Source organism: Pelmatolapia mariae, linkage group LG18, assembly GCF_036321145.2.
Source record: "Pelmatolapia mariae isolate MD_Pm_ZW linkage group LG18, Pm_UMD_F_2, whole genome shotgun sequence".
Lineage (NCBI taxonomy): Eukaryota > Metazoa > Chordata > Actinopteri > Cichliformes > Cichlidae > Pelmatolapia > Pelmatolapia mariae.
The window spans coordinates 7,420,520-7,434,156 of NC_086243.1; the positions used below are offsets into that span (position 1 = coordinate 7,420,520).

Sequence of the window (13,637 nt, forward strand, 5' to 3'; positions counted from 1 at the left end):
ACACCAGGACCCGTGCTGCTGGCTGAGGCCATGAACACCACACCAGGGCCTGTGGCTCTGGCTGAGGCCAGCTACACCACACCAGGGCCTTTGCTTCTGGAAGAGGCCATGGACACCACACCAGGGCCTGTGCTGCTTGCTGAGTCCACCTACACCACACCAGGGCCTGTACTTCTGGGTGAAGCCGTGTACACCACACCAGGGCCTGTGCTGCTGGTCAAATGCAAAAATTAGTCCTTGGGTTAAGGTAATAGGCAAGCATGCAGTTACCATTAACACTATAGTTAAATTGGAAGGTTGTGTTCGTAACTTCAAGTACTGGCCACCTCAACACTTGATTCCATAAATTGACACTTTGTGCTTGAAGACGTTTCACCTCTCATTCGAGAAGCTTCTTCAGTTCTAGGGTCAAATGGTGGAAATCTGGGACTCTGGGACTCTCCACCATTTGACCCTTAGAACTGAAGAAGCTTCTCGGATGAGAGGTGAAACATCTTCAAGCAACTTAAAGAAGTACAGACGCTTTTCTTTCCAAGCTCCTTAGCCTCAGGTCATTTCAAACTGGTTCTTTGAACATGACAGTGAGTTCATTGTACTCAAATGGCCACAGTCACTAGATTTCAGTCCAATAGAGCACCTTTGCAATGTAGAGGAGTGGTAGATTTGGATCATGGATGTGCAGTCGACAAATCTGCAGCAACTGCATGATGCTAACATGTCAACATTGAAGTGTACCTAATGAAGTGGCAAGTATCAAAACTGTATCTTCATTAGTAATATTTTAACACTGCGAGGCTGAACACGTCCTTTTTCTTACACAAAGTAGCTTTAAGTGCTGAAAGTGATTTCTGCCTGCTTTGTACCTATTTAGTCTAAGCACACTTGATGAGATGAAGAACTCCTCAGATTGTTTTTTGATGAGATTTCATGACTTGCTATCGTGTATATTTCACACATGCACACACATACACATCTTTAAAAACTATACAGTAGTGAGGTTTCCGTCCAAGCTGTCATTTATTTAAGACTTCACAGTACGTTAAATTCCTCTTGTTACAAAAATAGAATATGGCTGTTGTCATAATTCATCATCGTAGAAAACATCCATATGATGTACAGCACATTCAGTGTACAGCATTACATTGATTTTACAGAGTAGGCTGTAACAAAAGCTTGTTAGCACCCTTGGATCTGACCTCAGTCGTTTCGGTTGTGGGGAAAACAAGAAACTAAGTGAACATAAATAATACACATTCAGACGGCAACAGACTCCACAGATGGATTCAGACATAATGCATAAAACAATGCAACCCTTCCAGTATTAGGAAAATAAACACTTTAATAGTATAAAAATCAATAGAAGTAGATTGCAAGGTTTCAAATCATTCTTTTTTATTGTTACATGTGGGGATAAAGGCACTGTGGCATCTTAGTACTTTGTTACATGGAGGATTAGAGGATATGGAGGTGAGAGGGTCAAATGATTACTGGAATAATGTTCTGATGTGATGCAGAGGGAGGGTGATGAGAAGATGAAATATCAACATGAACTGACGAGTTCAAAGTAAGAACTAGTTTCAAGAAAGGATGATATGACAGAGTTAGTGACGCTGAGTCTTGAAACTGCATTGGTCAGACTTGAAAAGTAATTTATGACTTAATTGTTTAATAATCATCATCGTCGTCGTCGTCGTCGTCATCATCATCATCGTCATCGTCATCATCGTCATCGTCGTCGTCGTCATCATCATCATCATCATCGTCGTCATCATCATCATCATCGTCGTCGTCATCATCATCGTCGTCATCATCATCGTCGTCGTCGTCATCATCGTCGTCATCATCATCGTCGTCGTCGTCGTCATCGTCGTCATCATCGTCATCGTCATCATCGTCATCGTCATCATCGTCGTCATCATCGTCGTCATCATCGTCATCATCATCAGGATCGATTTCACCTGACAGAACATCCTCGAGCCAGTCCTCCAGCTCATCTGCAGAGGGCAGGTCCTCACCGTCATCCATGTCCAGCCACACGCTGTCAGCCTGGGAGCAAAAAACCAACAATAACTGCTCTGTTGTGGATTCTCTGAAAAGGTGAAAGTCTGCGAACCAGTGGTTTTATGGTCCAATGGAACGCTGTCGTTCAGGGTACCTTTAAAGACACGATGAGCCTAAGCTTGAATGAACCATGGCCATATGCCTCCCTTTTTTCTGTCAAGTGTAAGCTGTTACATTAGTGGATGTGGCTGGGCGTGGTTTGTGGTGCGGCTGCAGGGGAGGCTGACACACCAGAGCTCCATCAGTTCATCACGCCTCCCCTGCATGACACGTGCCAAGACCTGAGGGTGGGGTTGTTGTGTGTGTGTGGGACACAGCTGAAAAGCTGTGGCCGTGTGCAGAAAGAACCACCAACCAAATAAAAAGTGTACTGAGCGAACTATGTGGTCAGGTCCAGCATTGGTGTGCCACAGTGGACACTAACAATAAAAATGACCGTTGTAATCCACGTAATCCAAAATCTCAGCTTTATACTGCTCCAAACCCTCAGTTTCAGACATTTCTTTCTAGTCTTGGCTCTGTGTGATGTCAAAGAGAGGATTTGCTTATTTGGTTATCTGAGACAGATACCACTGACTCTGACCACAACCCCTCCCACTGGCTCTCAGGTCTTTCTCTTTGTGAGAGCCAAAGAAAGCAAGCTTAGGTTGGTGGCCTTAATGTCAAGTGCAGCTTATTTGATATGTGAGTTTTTGGAAATTTTTTATGACTTCTTCATCATCATTGTAATTTTCTCCCACAAAAACGTTAATAAACATTTTAAAGCAATAAATTGATACATTTAGGTTCATTAAATATTAACTTTTCCAAAAATGAAACTAAAATAGCTTGTATCAGATACACCATTAGCTGAGAAAGTTCATAGTTAAAGTGTATCTGACATAAGGATGATCTAGAGTCTAAGAATAAAAATATTAAATTGAAAATGAGCAAATTTAATAATTATTAACTCATCTCTCCTCATTGGTCATGGCAGATGGCTGCCCTTCCCCTAGCCTGGTGGTGTTGGAAGTTTCTTCCTGTTAAAAGGGAGTTTTTTCTTCCCACTGTTGCCAAGTGCTTGCTCATAGGGGGTGGTTTGATTGTTGGGGTTTTCTCTATATTACTGTAGGGTCGCTAACTTACAATATAAAACACCTTTAATAATAGGCGGCGGTTATTGTGATTTGGTGCTGTATAAAGAAATCTGAATTCAATCTGAATTGAATTGAACTATAAACAGTATGTATAACAGTACATCAGAGGAACAATACAAAGAAATGTTTTGAGTTTGATAATAAGATCATACTCAAAATATTACTTACATCATCAGCTTCAACAACACCAATCTGTGGGTGTGACAGGTCAATTCCAAAAGTCTTTTCCCAGTGTGGCAGGAGCTGCAGGGGAAAGTAAGCAAAAGATTAGTTGCTGTTATCAACCCAACTGCTGTCAGTAAAACTGTGCAGAGTGCCTCACAGCCTCTTGTTTCTAAAGAGCATATTACACTGCTTCATATTGTTACCAGAGGGAAGTCATCAGGGTCGATCCAGACAATGCTGAGGTCGGGGTTGTCAGTGTTATCCTCGGCAACTTGCTTTAGAATCTCCAGGAACTCGAAACCGTCTGAGTAGTGGAAAAGTACATCGCAGTCTAAGCTAAACAGCTATTTAAATAAGAAAAACTAAACAGCATTACAGGATGATCAGAAATAACTGTCATTACAGATGCTCATAGATATGTTTTTATACTTCATTTAAGATTCCTTTACCTGGGTCAGACTCCTCTGCAAAGGCAATAATATGTTCACCATCAACATCATCTTCCTGTGGGAAAAAAGGCCGGAATTTCAGGGAAACTGTAAAACAGTAGGTTGCAATCTTATTAAAGTTATGTCTAGGAAATATAATCCAAGTTTAAAATTTCTCACCCAGATCTCGTACATGTTGTGGGGCTGCAGCTTCCTCAGGGTTGGTCTAACAAGCAAAGATTACTCAAATCTTAATGCCCTTTACTTGGAACTCAGATCATGAAGCTTGTAGCTCTCGAGATCCTTCTAATATGGCAAAAATAGGACTTACCTGTCGTGATCTTCAATGAATTTCACCAGTTCCTCCTCAGAGTAAGGTTTTCCTGGGACAACAACTGGTTCATCCATAAATGGTTCATAGAAGTCCACCTCATTGAGCTTCAGGTCCAGAGCCTTGGCGACCTGTAAGACAGGGCCAAAGAACTCAAAGCCTCATCTGACCATAAAGGATATATTAATGGTGTATTATTTATTATTTGTTTTTGCTTAAGAAAAAAGAAAGGTGTTATTAACTTTGTTTTTTTTTTGTATATTTGTGTTTAGTAAGTTAGCCAAGGTTTGTGACTAATTGCAGGGTTGATGTTTCAATCCATATGTTAAAATGTACTTGAGCAAAACACTGCAAGCCTAAGTCACTCCATTTAGCAGTTCAGCTAGTACCTTACTCTGCGCTTTTCACCACCACTGATCTGTGAGTGTACAATGGGTGGAGGAGAAACAACAGTGTAAAATGCTTTACTTAACATATACTTAACATCTTAGTGGAAGATCTGTCTGATATTTAGATATATGAAAGATCACTTAGGCCTCACTAACTTGAATGAATTGATTAAGGATACCTTGGAAAGGCTATCCTTAATCAATTGTAATACCCCCTGATTCAATGGTATTACAATTACAGCTTCACAAATACTGGTAATCACACAGTGTTTTTATTTCTTGCGTGATGATCACATGATGGACAAATAATAATGTAACCATAACTTTAATCTTCAAAATGATGCGATTTAAGATGCATCTAAAATTCTTCCATCCATCCATCCATCCATCCATCCATCTTCTTCCGCTTTATCCGGGGCTGGGTCGCGGGGGCAGCAGCCTAAGCAGAGAAGCCCAGACCTCCCTCTCCCCAGCCACCTCCTCCAGCTTATCCGGGGGAACACCAAAGCATTCCCAGGCCAGCCGAGAGATATAATCTCTCCAGCGTGTCCTGGGTCTGCCCCGGGGCCTCCTCCCGGTGGGACATGCCCGGAACACCTCACCCAGGAGGCGCCCAGGAGGCATCCTTGTCAGATGCCCGAACCACCTCAGCTGGCTCCTTTCGATGTGGAGGAGCAGCGGCTCTACTCTGAGCCCCTCCCGGATGGCTGAACTTCTCACCCTATCTCTAAGGGAGAGGCCAGCCACCCTTCGGAGGAAGCTCATTTCCGCCGCTTGTATCCGCGATCTCGTTCTTTCGGTCACTACCCACAGCTCGTGGCCATAGGTGAGGGTAGGGACGTAGATCGACCGGTAAATTGAGAGCTTCGCTTTTACACTCAGCTCCCTCTTCACCACGACGGACCGGTGCAGCGTCCGCATCACTGCAGCCGCAGCACCAATCCGTCTGTCGATCTCCGGCTCCCTTCTCCCATCACTCGAACAAGACCCCGAGATATGTAAACTCCTTCACTTGGGGCAGGAACTTATCCCCGACCCGGAGTGGGCACTCCACCCTTTTCCGGCTGAGAACCATGGCCTCAGATTTGGAGGTGCTGATCCTCATTCCCGCTGCTTCACACTCGGCTGCGAACCGTTCCAGTGCGAGCTGGAGGCCATCACCCGATGAAGCCAACAGAACCACATCATCCGTGAAAAGCAGAGATGAGATTCTGAGGCCACTGAAGTGAAAGCCCTTCGCCACTTGGCTGCGCCTAGAAATCCTGTCCATAAAAATTATGAACAGAATCGGTGACAAATCGGAGAGGGGCTGAGCTGTCAACTGATCACCAACTGGTGGTGAGTTGGATCAGGTGGCGGGGGAGGACGTGTAGGACCTAAACGTGTAGTGAGGGTGTGCTGGGAACGTCTAGCAGAGGCCCCAGTCCGCGAGATCTTCAACGCACACCTCCGGCAGAGCTTCAACAGCATTCCGAGGGAGACTGGGGACATTGAGTCCGAATGGACCATGTTCAGCATCTCCATTGCTGAAGCTGCTGCATTGAGCTGCGGCCGCAAGGTGGTTGGTGTCTGTTGTGGTGGTAATCCCCGAACCAAATGGTGGACACCAGAGGTGAAGGGAGCCACCAGGCTGAAGGAGGAGTCCTATCGGGCTTCATTAGCCTGTTAGACTCCGGAGGCAGCCGACAGGTATCGACAGGCCAAGCGGAATGCGGCTCGGGCAGTGGCTGAAGCAAAGGAGTTCGGAGAGGCCATGGAAAAAGACTTTCGGACTGCCTCGAAGAGATTCTGGTAAGCAGTCAGGCGTCTCAGGAGGGGAAAGCAGTGCTCTACCTGCACTGTGTATAGTGCTGGCGGAGCGCTGCTGACTTCGACTGAGAAAATTGTCAGGCGGTGGAAGGAATACTTCGAGGACCTCCTTAATCCCACTGACACATCTTCCGAGGAGGAGGAAGAGTCTGGGGATGAGGGGAATGACCCGCCAATTTCCGGAGGCGAGGTCACTGAGGCAGTTAAACAACTCCTTGGTGGCAGACCCCCTGGTGTTGATGAGGTGCGCCCCGAGTTCCTGAAGGCTCTGGACGTTGTAGGGCTGTCATGGTTGACACGCCTCTACAATGTTGCGTGGAGATCAGGGGCAGTACCCCTGGACTGGCAGACCGGGGTGGTGGTCCCCATCTTTAAGAAGGGGGACCGGAGGGTGTGTTCCAACTACAGGGGGATCACACTCCTCAGCCTCCCTGGGAAAGTCTATGCCAGGGTGCTGGAAAGGAGAGTTCGTCCGCTAGTCGAACCTCGGATACAGGAGGAACAATGCGGTTTTCGTCCTGGTCGCGGAACACTGGACCAGCTCTTTATCCTCTCAAGGATACTTGAGGGTGCATGGGAGTTTGCCCAACCAGTCTACATGTGTTTTGTGGACTTGGAGAAGGCATTCGACCGTGTCCCTCGGGGTGTCCTGTGGGAGGTGCTGCAGGAGTATGGGGTGTCTGGCCCATTGCTACGGGCCATTCGATCCCTATACGGCCATTGCAAGAGCTTGGTTCGCATTGTCGGCAATAAGTTGGACTCGTTCCCGGTGGGTGATGGGCTCCGCCAGGGCTGCCCTTTGCCATCTAAAATTCTTGTTTAAAATATTTTTCAGATTTTTTTTAGAAAGCTTTTGTATTTATAGTTGCACATAAAAACTGGATACATAAAATATGGAGTGCCTCAGAGTTCAATCTTGGGCCCTCTGCCACTTTTTTTAAAAAATGTTTTCAGCTAATTAAAACACGCAAGCAAATATACAGCTTCCAAGAAATTCATTTTTAATGTTTCTATGTTTGAGTTAAATTTTTGAGTCTGATCATCCTTACAAAAACAATCCCCATATCCGTAGTGCTCAAAAGACTCTTTAGCTTTACCAGTTGTGCTATTACTAAAGCTGAAACTAGACTAATCACATAGTAGCCTCAAGTAACTTACTTTGATTACTCACCTTGGGATTGAATGTGGCATAGAACAGGATGTGTGGATGGAACTCTTCAGCAGCATCAGCAAAAGCATCAAAATCTGAAATTTAAAGGCATCCATCAAGTTGTTTCAGTAGATTGCTATATGTATGAAATATCTAAGAATGTAGACTTCTTGTTCTCATCATTACTGGTGTTTTTGTGTGCTCACTTAAATCAAATAGTAGCAACTGCAATGAAAACATTCTGATAATTATCCTAGAGTTAGGATGCTGTTTAATTTGCTTGATGTGGAATTATCTAAAAACAATACAGGCTATCATGACATTACAGTATCACAGGATTCTTACGTTCTGACTTGTGACTCTTAAAGTAGCCCACCAATTTGATGTCCTCTTCGATGTTTTTAAAGCCTTTTAGTTCCTTACTATTGTCAATTATTTCCACAGGGTCCTCGAGAACCTGTGGAAGAGGACAAAAGGGAGAGACAACAGAGATAACAGAGAGGAGAATAAACTGGAATAAAGCTCTGTGGGTCATCTTCAAAGGAAGCAAAATGAGTATTTAGAGAGTTTTTATTGCTAAAATAAGGCAGGCTATTAACTGGGAGATTATATCCTCACGAACATCATAGATGAACTCCACAAGAGTGTCAGCTGCAAGCTCGCCATCATATTCTATGACTTCATCCTCTGTGAAGACGAAGATGCTGTCAGACTCGTCAAGGCCTAAGGGGAAAGAACATTTTGTGTTTAACCATTTGGACAGGTTAGCTCAGATTATATTTTAGCTAACTTCTGTTACAGTAACTTAACTGTGATAGTTTGGCTAGTCTGACTTTTGCACAATAAGCCATGTACCAACTGCCTGCAGCTGTATTTACCTAATTTCTTTGCAACAGCCTTGTCGTGCTTTGCATCAATGAGACCAACTCCAATATCTTCATCTTCAAACTCATCCAGGACCTGGGCTGCAAGCTGTAAAACATTGCACATAAATAATTAAACAATTTATTAGTTCAACACAAAAAAGGGTGGGGTGGTGGGATACACGGCTGTGCAAGTGTGTTTTACTCATTTGGAAGGCTACACTATTACACCCCTACACTATTATTTACACCTTTTGACAAAGTTGTCTCACTCAGTAGTTTCATTACCATAAAAGCCTGCTTTTCAGAGCGCCGCTTATGCACTTTCTAAATCTGTATGAAACTTGAACCTTGTGACTGACAGTTGGGTCCACCAATGACAGCGTCACACTTGCAGCTCAGCTGCATTGAGGAAGTTGTTTGAGAGCTGTCTCAGTGCATTTGAAGGGTAAACAGTGCACACAAACTCTCGCAGACACACACACGCGCACATACATGCACACTGGTGTCAGAAATCTTGAGCAGCTGCTTTACTGGCATAAATAGTTAGCCCAACCAGGCTGTCCTGCAGTTTGTTGTGCAGATAATTCTCTGAATTTCTTTTAACCTGACTGGAGTTTTGGATGAGTGGGGCACAGTGAAATAGTTTAAATTTTGCAGCTTAGTTTTAAGTTACACACCATACAGACTTATTCCCTTCATTGCACTATACCTTTTTGCAGACTGTGCCCTTTTGGCATTTACACAGACTAAAATAAAACTTCTTACAGGCAAATGGATTAATGCTTCATGGTTGTATATATCACATTTACTTTGCTGCATATATTTACAGGCTATATTTAGTCTATAAACATACTTAGCCAAAAAATTATATATATGTATACATTTTTTTTGGTAGTACCTAGTAGTGAATTTCACCAAATGTCCATTTGAAAAAAGCACATTATTTTTACCCAGATAAATTTTTTTTGCAAATGTCTTTCAGTTAAAGTATGTAAAGCAAAAGCAGACTATGTCTGCCTGCTCCTCCTAATCTGAAACATGCAAAGTTGTTTTTGGAGCTTGGGTGTTCTGAATGTGTATTTGATGTGACATGGATGAGATCATTTGGTCAGAGTAATTGAACCTCCCCAACTACATGTAAAGTTAAACCAGCAGGCTCAGTATCCGGGGTGGGATTTCATAGCTTCATGTCTGCGTGCACTGCAGCTGTACATTTCTTTCAGTTTTTGTTCTTGGCTGAGATGTTACGAACTGTAGTGATATTCAGCTGGTGCAGCACCTGACTGTATCTGCTCATTTTGATGAGCAGAGTAACAAAGAGAGACATGTACACCTTCATGTATGCCATTCAGTGTCTAAGTGTAAAAGCACCTGCAATCTGTCTGGAGAATGCAGGTGCTTTTCCTTACATTGGTCTACAGCACTTCCCTTGACAAAGCATTCGTAACAGACCTGAGAGGTCACTTTAATAACAAAATCAACCAAGTTCAAATGGCATGGACGAAAGCACTTAATTATCACCATCACAATGTCATGTTTCATTTGACTTTCACTAACCCCCACAGGGCTCCTTGACCTCTGAAATGTTTGCACCTTTAGCAGTTGCCTCTTACTATAAATAAAGCTTCATTAAATGTAAATCATAATACATTCAGAAGGAGAAACACAAGCCATCGGAGCTCAACCCACCACAAAAGCAGCTCAAGATAAATATAGCGCCAGAAGCCACACCAGCCCCAGGGACTATTTTGGTGAGATGGCAGTGATGCTCAGTACTCTGGGATCCGCTGACAAGTACAGTACTGCAAGTGTCAATCACAGTGCAGAGCTGAGCCGGCACTACTGGAGCCAGTACCTCAAACGCTGGCCTGGAGCCCCAAGGCTGAGCAACAGTGCCCTATACGCAGACACCAGAGGGTCTTGATGTGATTCGCCAAGGAGAGCAGCCTCTCTCGTATCTCTCACTCTCCTGCTCTCTCTGTCTGATTTGTTATTAATATTTTCCTCATTACTGCTATTCATTACTAGTTTTTTTTTTAGCCCTTCATCCTTTTTCATTTGTCTTGTTCACATGAGATTTGGTTACTGATGAGATCTGTTGCACACAATTTCTGCTATATTTGTTTAGGCAAAGTTAGAATATTTGTCACAATTTTTATTTTTAGGGGCTGTTGAGAGTTCCTTATATGATCCTTTTTGGCCTAGAGTTGTCATAAAAAAAATTAAACAGGAGTCAACAAACCAGGCTTGCAAATTACAATAATGCAACAAGCATATGGGGTAGCAGCCTTGACATTACACTGTACATTAGCCATGCCAAATGCCATAAAATACTGTTGCTACGTGATCTAGTGCAGGCCATAAATCAGAAATCAACCTGGCTTCTCAGAACTGCAATGTTCAGTGCAGTTCTCAAATAACTGCTTCTTTAAACAATATCAAGTGTGTCGTCAAATGCTCTCTGGGGACCTCTTAGTTCTGCATTGTGTCTGTGATCGTTATAGTGTAAAAATGAATTTTGCTCTCTGTATAAATAATCAGCATGTCTGCAAACATGGAGTCAGCTGCTTGATGTGACAAATTGAACTTTTCTTGGGAAATGCGATGTGGTTACATTTTACTTACAGTAAACAAGTGAAAGGTTTGTGTGGAAAGGGATGTAGTGTGTTTTTATAGGGAATGTGAACCAGGCTGGCGTGAGGCCTGATGAGCAATCGGATGAGGGAGCGTTAAGTGCATCAACTGCTTCCCTCACACACAGTAGCACACAAAGACGCACACAAACAGACACACATCCTCTACACAAGCTCAGCCTTTGCCAAAATAAATGATACCTTGGGTCCTCACAGCTCAGCTCTTTGCCTCGGGGTGGTCGACATGACGACACACCTTAGGCTTGTGACACATTTTTGGGACTTCACTTCTCAGCATTTCTGAATCCAGCAAAGCTATTTTCTACCGCCTTATCTCCTTTTCTCCATAATAACTTCCTCTTTGTAAGTCACTGACAGGAGATGAGTTTATTCTGTCCATTTTTTTTAAAACCACAGTTAAATATGCTGAAAGCATCTGTGTGCTCATGAATAAAGTACCAGTATTACAGCTTCCTCATCACCATCTATCCACAGTTCTTATCTTAACCCACCTCAAGGGCCAACTCCTCGATATCGAACTGTCTCTGGGCGGCGCGGCTGGATCCGGGATGGTCATGGTAGTACACCACCATAATGTCATACTTCTTCATCACAGACTTATAGTTCTTGGCGTTGAGGTCGTGAACGCGGTCCTTGCCATCGTACTCAGGGAAGTCCAAGCTCTCCTTGCCCAGTGAAATGCTCCCAAAGGACAGCAAGACTACTACAAGCACCCAGGTCCACTTCATGGCTCCTCTCTAATGTGGATGTATTTACAGTTTCAGAAAGTAAATGAAAGGGGCGAAAAATATTGAAAAAAAAAAGTTTGGTGAAAGTATGGAGAACCCCTTCCAATCCGCGTCACCCAGAAGAGAGCAAGACAGCCTCCTGCATCCACCTTATTAAAAACCCCACATGGGCAACTGGCAGTGGGCTCAGGGTGCAAGAGGGGTTGGGCTTAGTCTGACATAGGTGTGACCGTGGTCCTATGTGGCACGTAATTAAGCATGGAGAAGATGAGGCAGGGCTGGGGTGACAGCTTTCTGTGTGTGTGTGTGTGTGTGTGTGTGTGTGTGTGTGTGTGTGTGTGTGTGTGTGTGTGTGTGTGTGTGTGTGTGTGTGTGTGTGCGTGCTTGAGTGTATGTTAGGAACCAGTGAAAGAGGGTGGAGTGAGGGGGAGATGACCAACCTGCTCTCTGCATGCAACACAGAACATACACAGACAGCTGTGGAGATGGAAGGAGGTGTGTGAGCAAAGAGAGAAGGCATCATATAGAATAGGACATAGGTGTGTGAGTGTGTCCGTTTTGTGCCAGATGAAGAAGAACTTTGATATGATGGATTTAGGGGTGGGTACAAATATGAGGGATTCTTTTCCCTTATTAAGTGAAGACGAAGGCTTGGATCCCAGCTAAAAATAATGGATGTAGGACAGAGAAGTACATATCAGGAGGGAGTGCTGGTGTCTAATTTGCTGCTGCTGGCACCCGTGCAGTGCTAGAATGTGAAGCTGGGTCACTCGGGGACATGAAGCTGGAGTGAGAGAGGAGAGGAGACGAGGAGAGGAGAGGGCGGTGCACTTGTTGAGGAGTCAGTGCACAGGGGTCACTTAGCCCTGACGCAAGAAGAAAGTGAAACATAGCGTTTTACAGGGGCTGGGCATGCATGTGGAAGCTTTATTGGAATCTATGTGAATCTGACCCTGATACACACTGAACACATGTGTCCTGTGCAGCGTTTGCATGTATGCTTGAGATGGTTGCCTGTCATATTACTTTACGAATTGAAAGGGAAGAGGTAAGCTATAAATAAATACAGGCTATCGTAATACTTCATCCAGCTCTCAACACTCACACTTAGGTAACACACCCCCTCTTTTCTGTAACAAGACATGCAAGCTTACAGCATTAACGCAGACATTTTTTTTGTCTAAGCAAACGGCTTAAAAGGTGCACCATGCGCGTCTGCGTGTGGCTTAACTGTAGAACATGGAGCTGAACTGTGGCCAGCTGTGTTACTGTAAACACCTAATAAAAAGATATGCGAGGGTTGGTTTCAAGTGTGCTTCCTTTGCAAACCATGCAGCGACAGCTTGCATAACAGTTTGAAGTCCTGATTACATTAATAGCCCTAAACATGAAAAAGTGAAAGTCAGCTTGAGCATGCGTGGCTTGATTGAATGAGAAGCGCAATGGGTGCGTCTAATGTTTAAGCACATTAAGTTGAGATCTAAGCAGGTGTCCTGCTTAGATCTCAACTACTCCAAATCCACACCTGTGAATAGAGGCATAAAATGTGCTGTATGCTTATGGTTACTAGTGTAAACTCAGCCTACAAACCACTTTGCTTCATAGCACATAACTGTCATTAAGTTCTTCATCCGCAAACTCTGCACCTCTGCTTTCAGCATCTCACTCTGGCCATAATTCAGTCAGTGATATCACTTTCAGTCTTTTATTGACAATGGTGATAAGAGCATGCACTGTGCCAGCACTGATTAAGGCAGGATTGGAACATTTTCCCAAGGGGCCACATGAGAAACTGGAACTGTGGTGTTGTGCCTGTGTGTTCCAGTTTCTCATGTAGCCCCTTGGGAAAATGAATCGCCCAATCCTGGATTAAGATATGCTCAAAAAAGCAAAACCAATTTGCTATCATTTAGTCCTCTA

The 13,637-nt window shown here is 43.9% G+C and overlaps 1 protein-coding gene across 1 annotated transcript; it reads right to left on the reverse strand.

Moving 5' to 3' along the window:
• Positions 1-1,665: 1,665 nt before the first annotated feature.
• casq1a (calsequestrin 1a) lies at positions 1,666-11,717 on the reverse strand. The gene is made up of 11 exons (XM_063462411.1): positions 11,481-11,717; positions 8,348-8,441; positions 8,092-8,192; positions 7,815-7,926; positions 7,491-7,564; positions 4,122-4,252; positions 3,971-4,016; positions 3,812-3,866; positions 3,566-3,666; positions 3,366-3,440; positions 1,666-2,046 (listed from the first exon to the last, which is right to left on the reverse strand). The coding sequence occupies exons 1-11, from the start codon at positions 11,715-11,717 to the stop codon at positions 1,666-1,668; spliced, it is 1,407 nt and encodes a 468-aa protein (XP_063318481.1).
• Positions 11,718-13,637: the final 1,920 nt, after the last annotated feature.

Coding starts and splice junctions, on each gene's coding strand:
- casq1a (XM_063462411.1), bottom strand. CDS start 11,717: ATGAAGTGGACCTGGGTGCTTGTAGTAGTCTTGCTGTCCTTTGGGAGC. Junction 3,867..3,970: donor ACAACATGTACGAGATCTGG/GTGAGAAATTTT, acceptor TTTTTCCCACAG/GAAGATGATGTTGATGGTGA. Junction 2,047..3,365: donor GTGTTGTTGAAGCTGATGAT/GTAAGTAATATT, acceptor TTTTGCTCCCAG/GCTGACAGCGTGTGGCTGGA.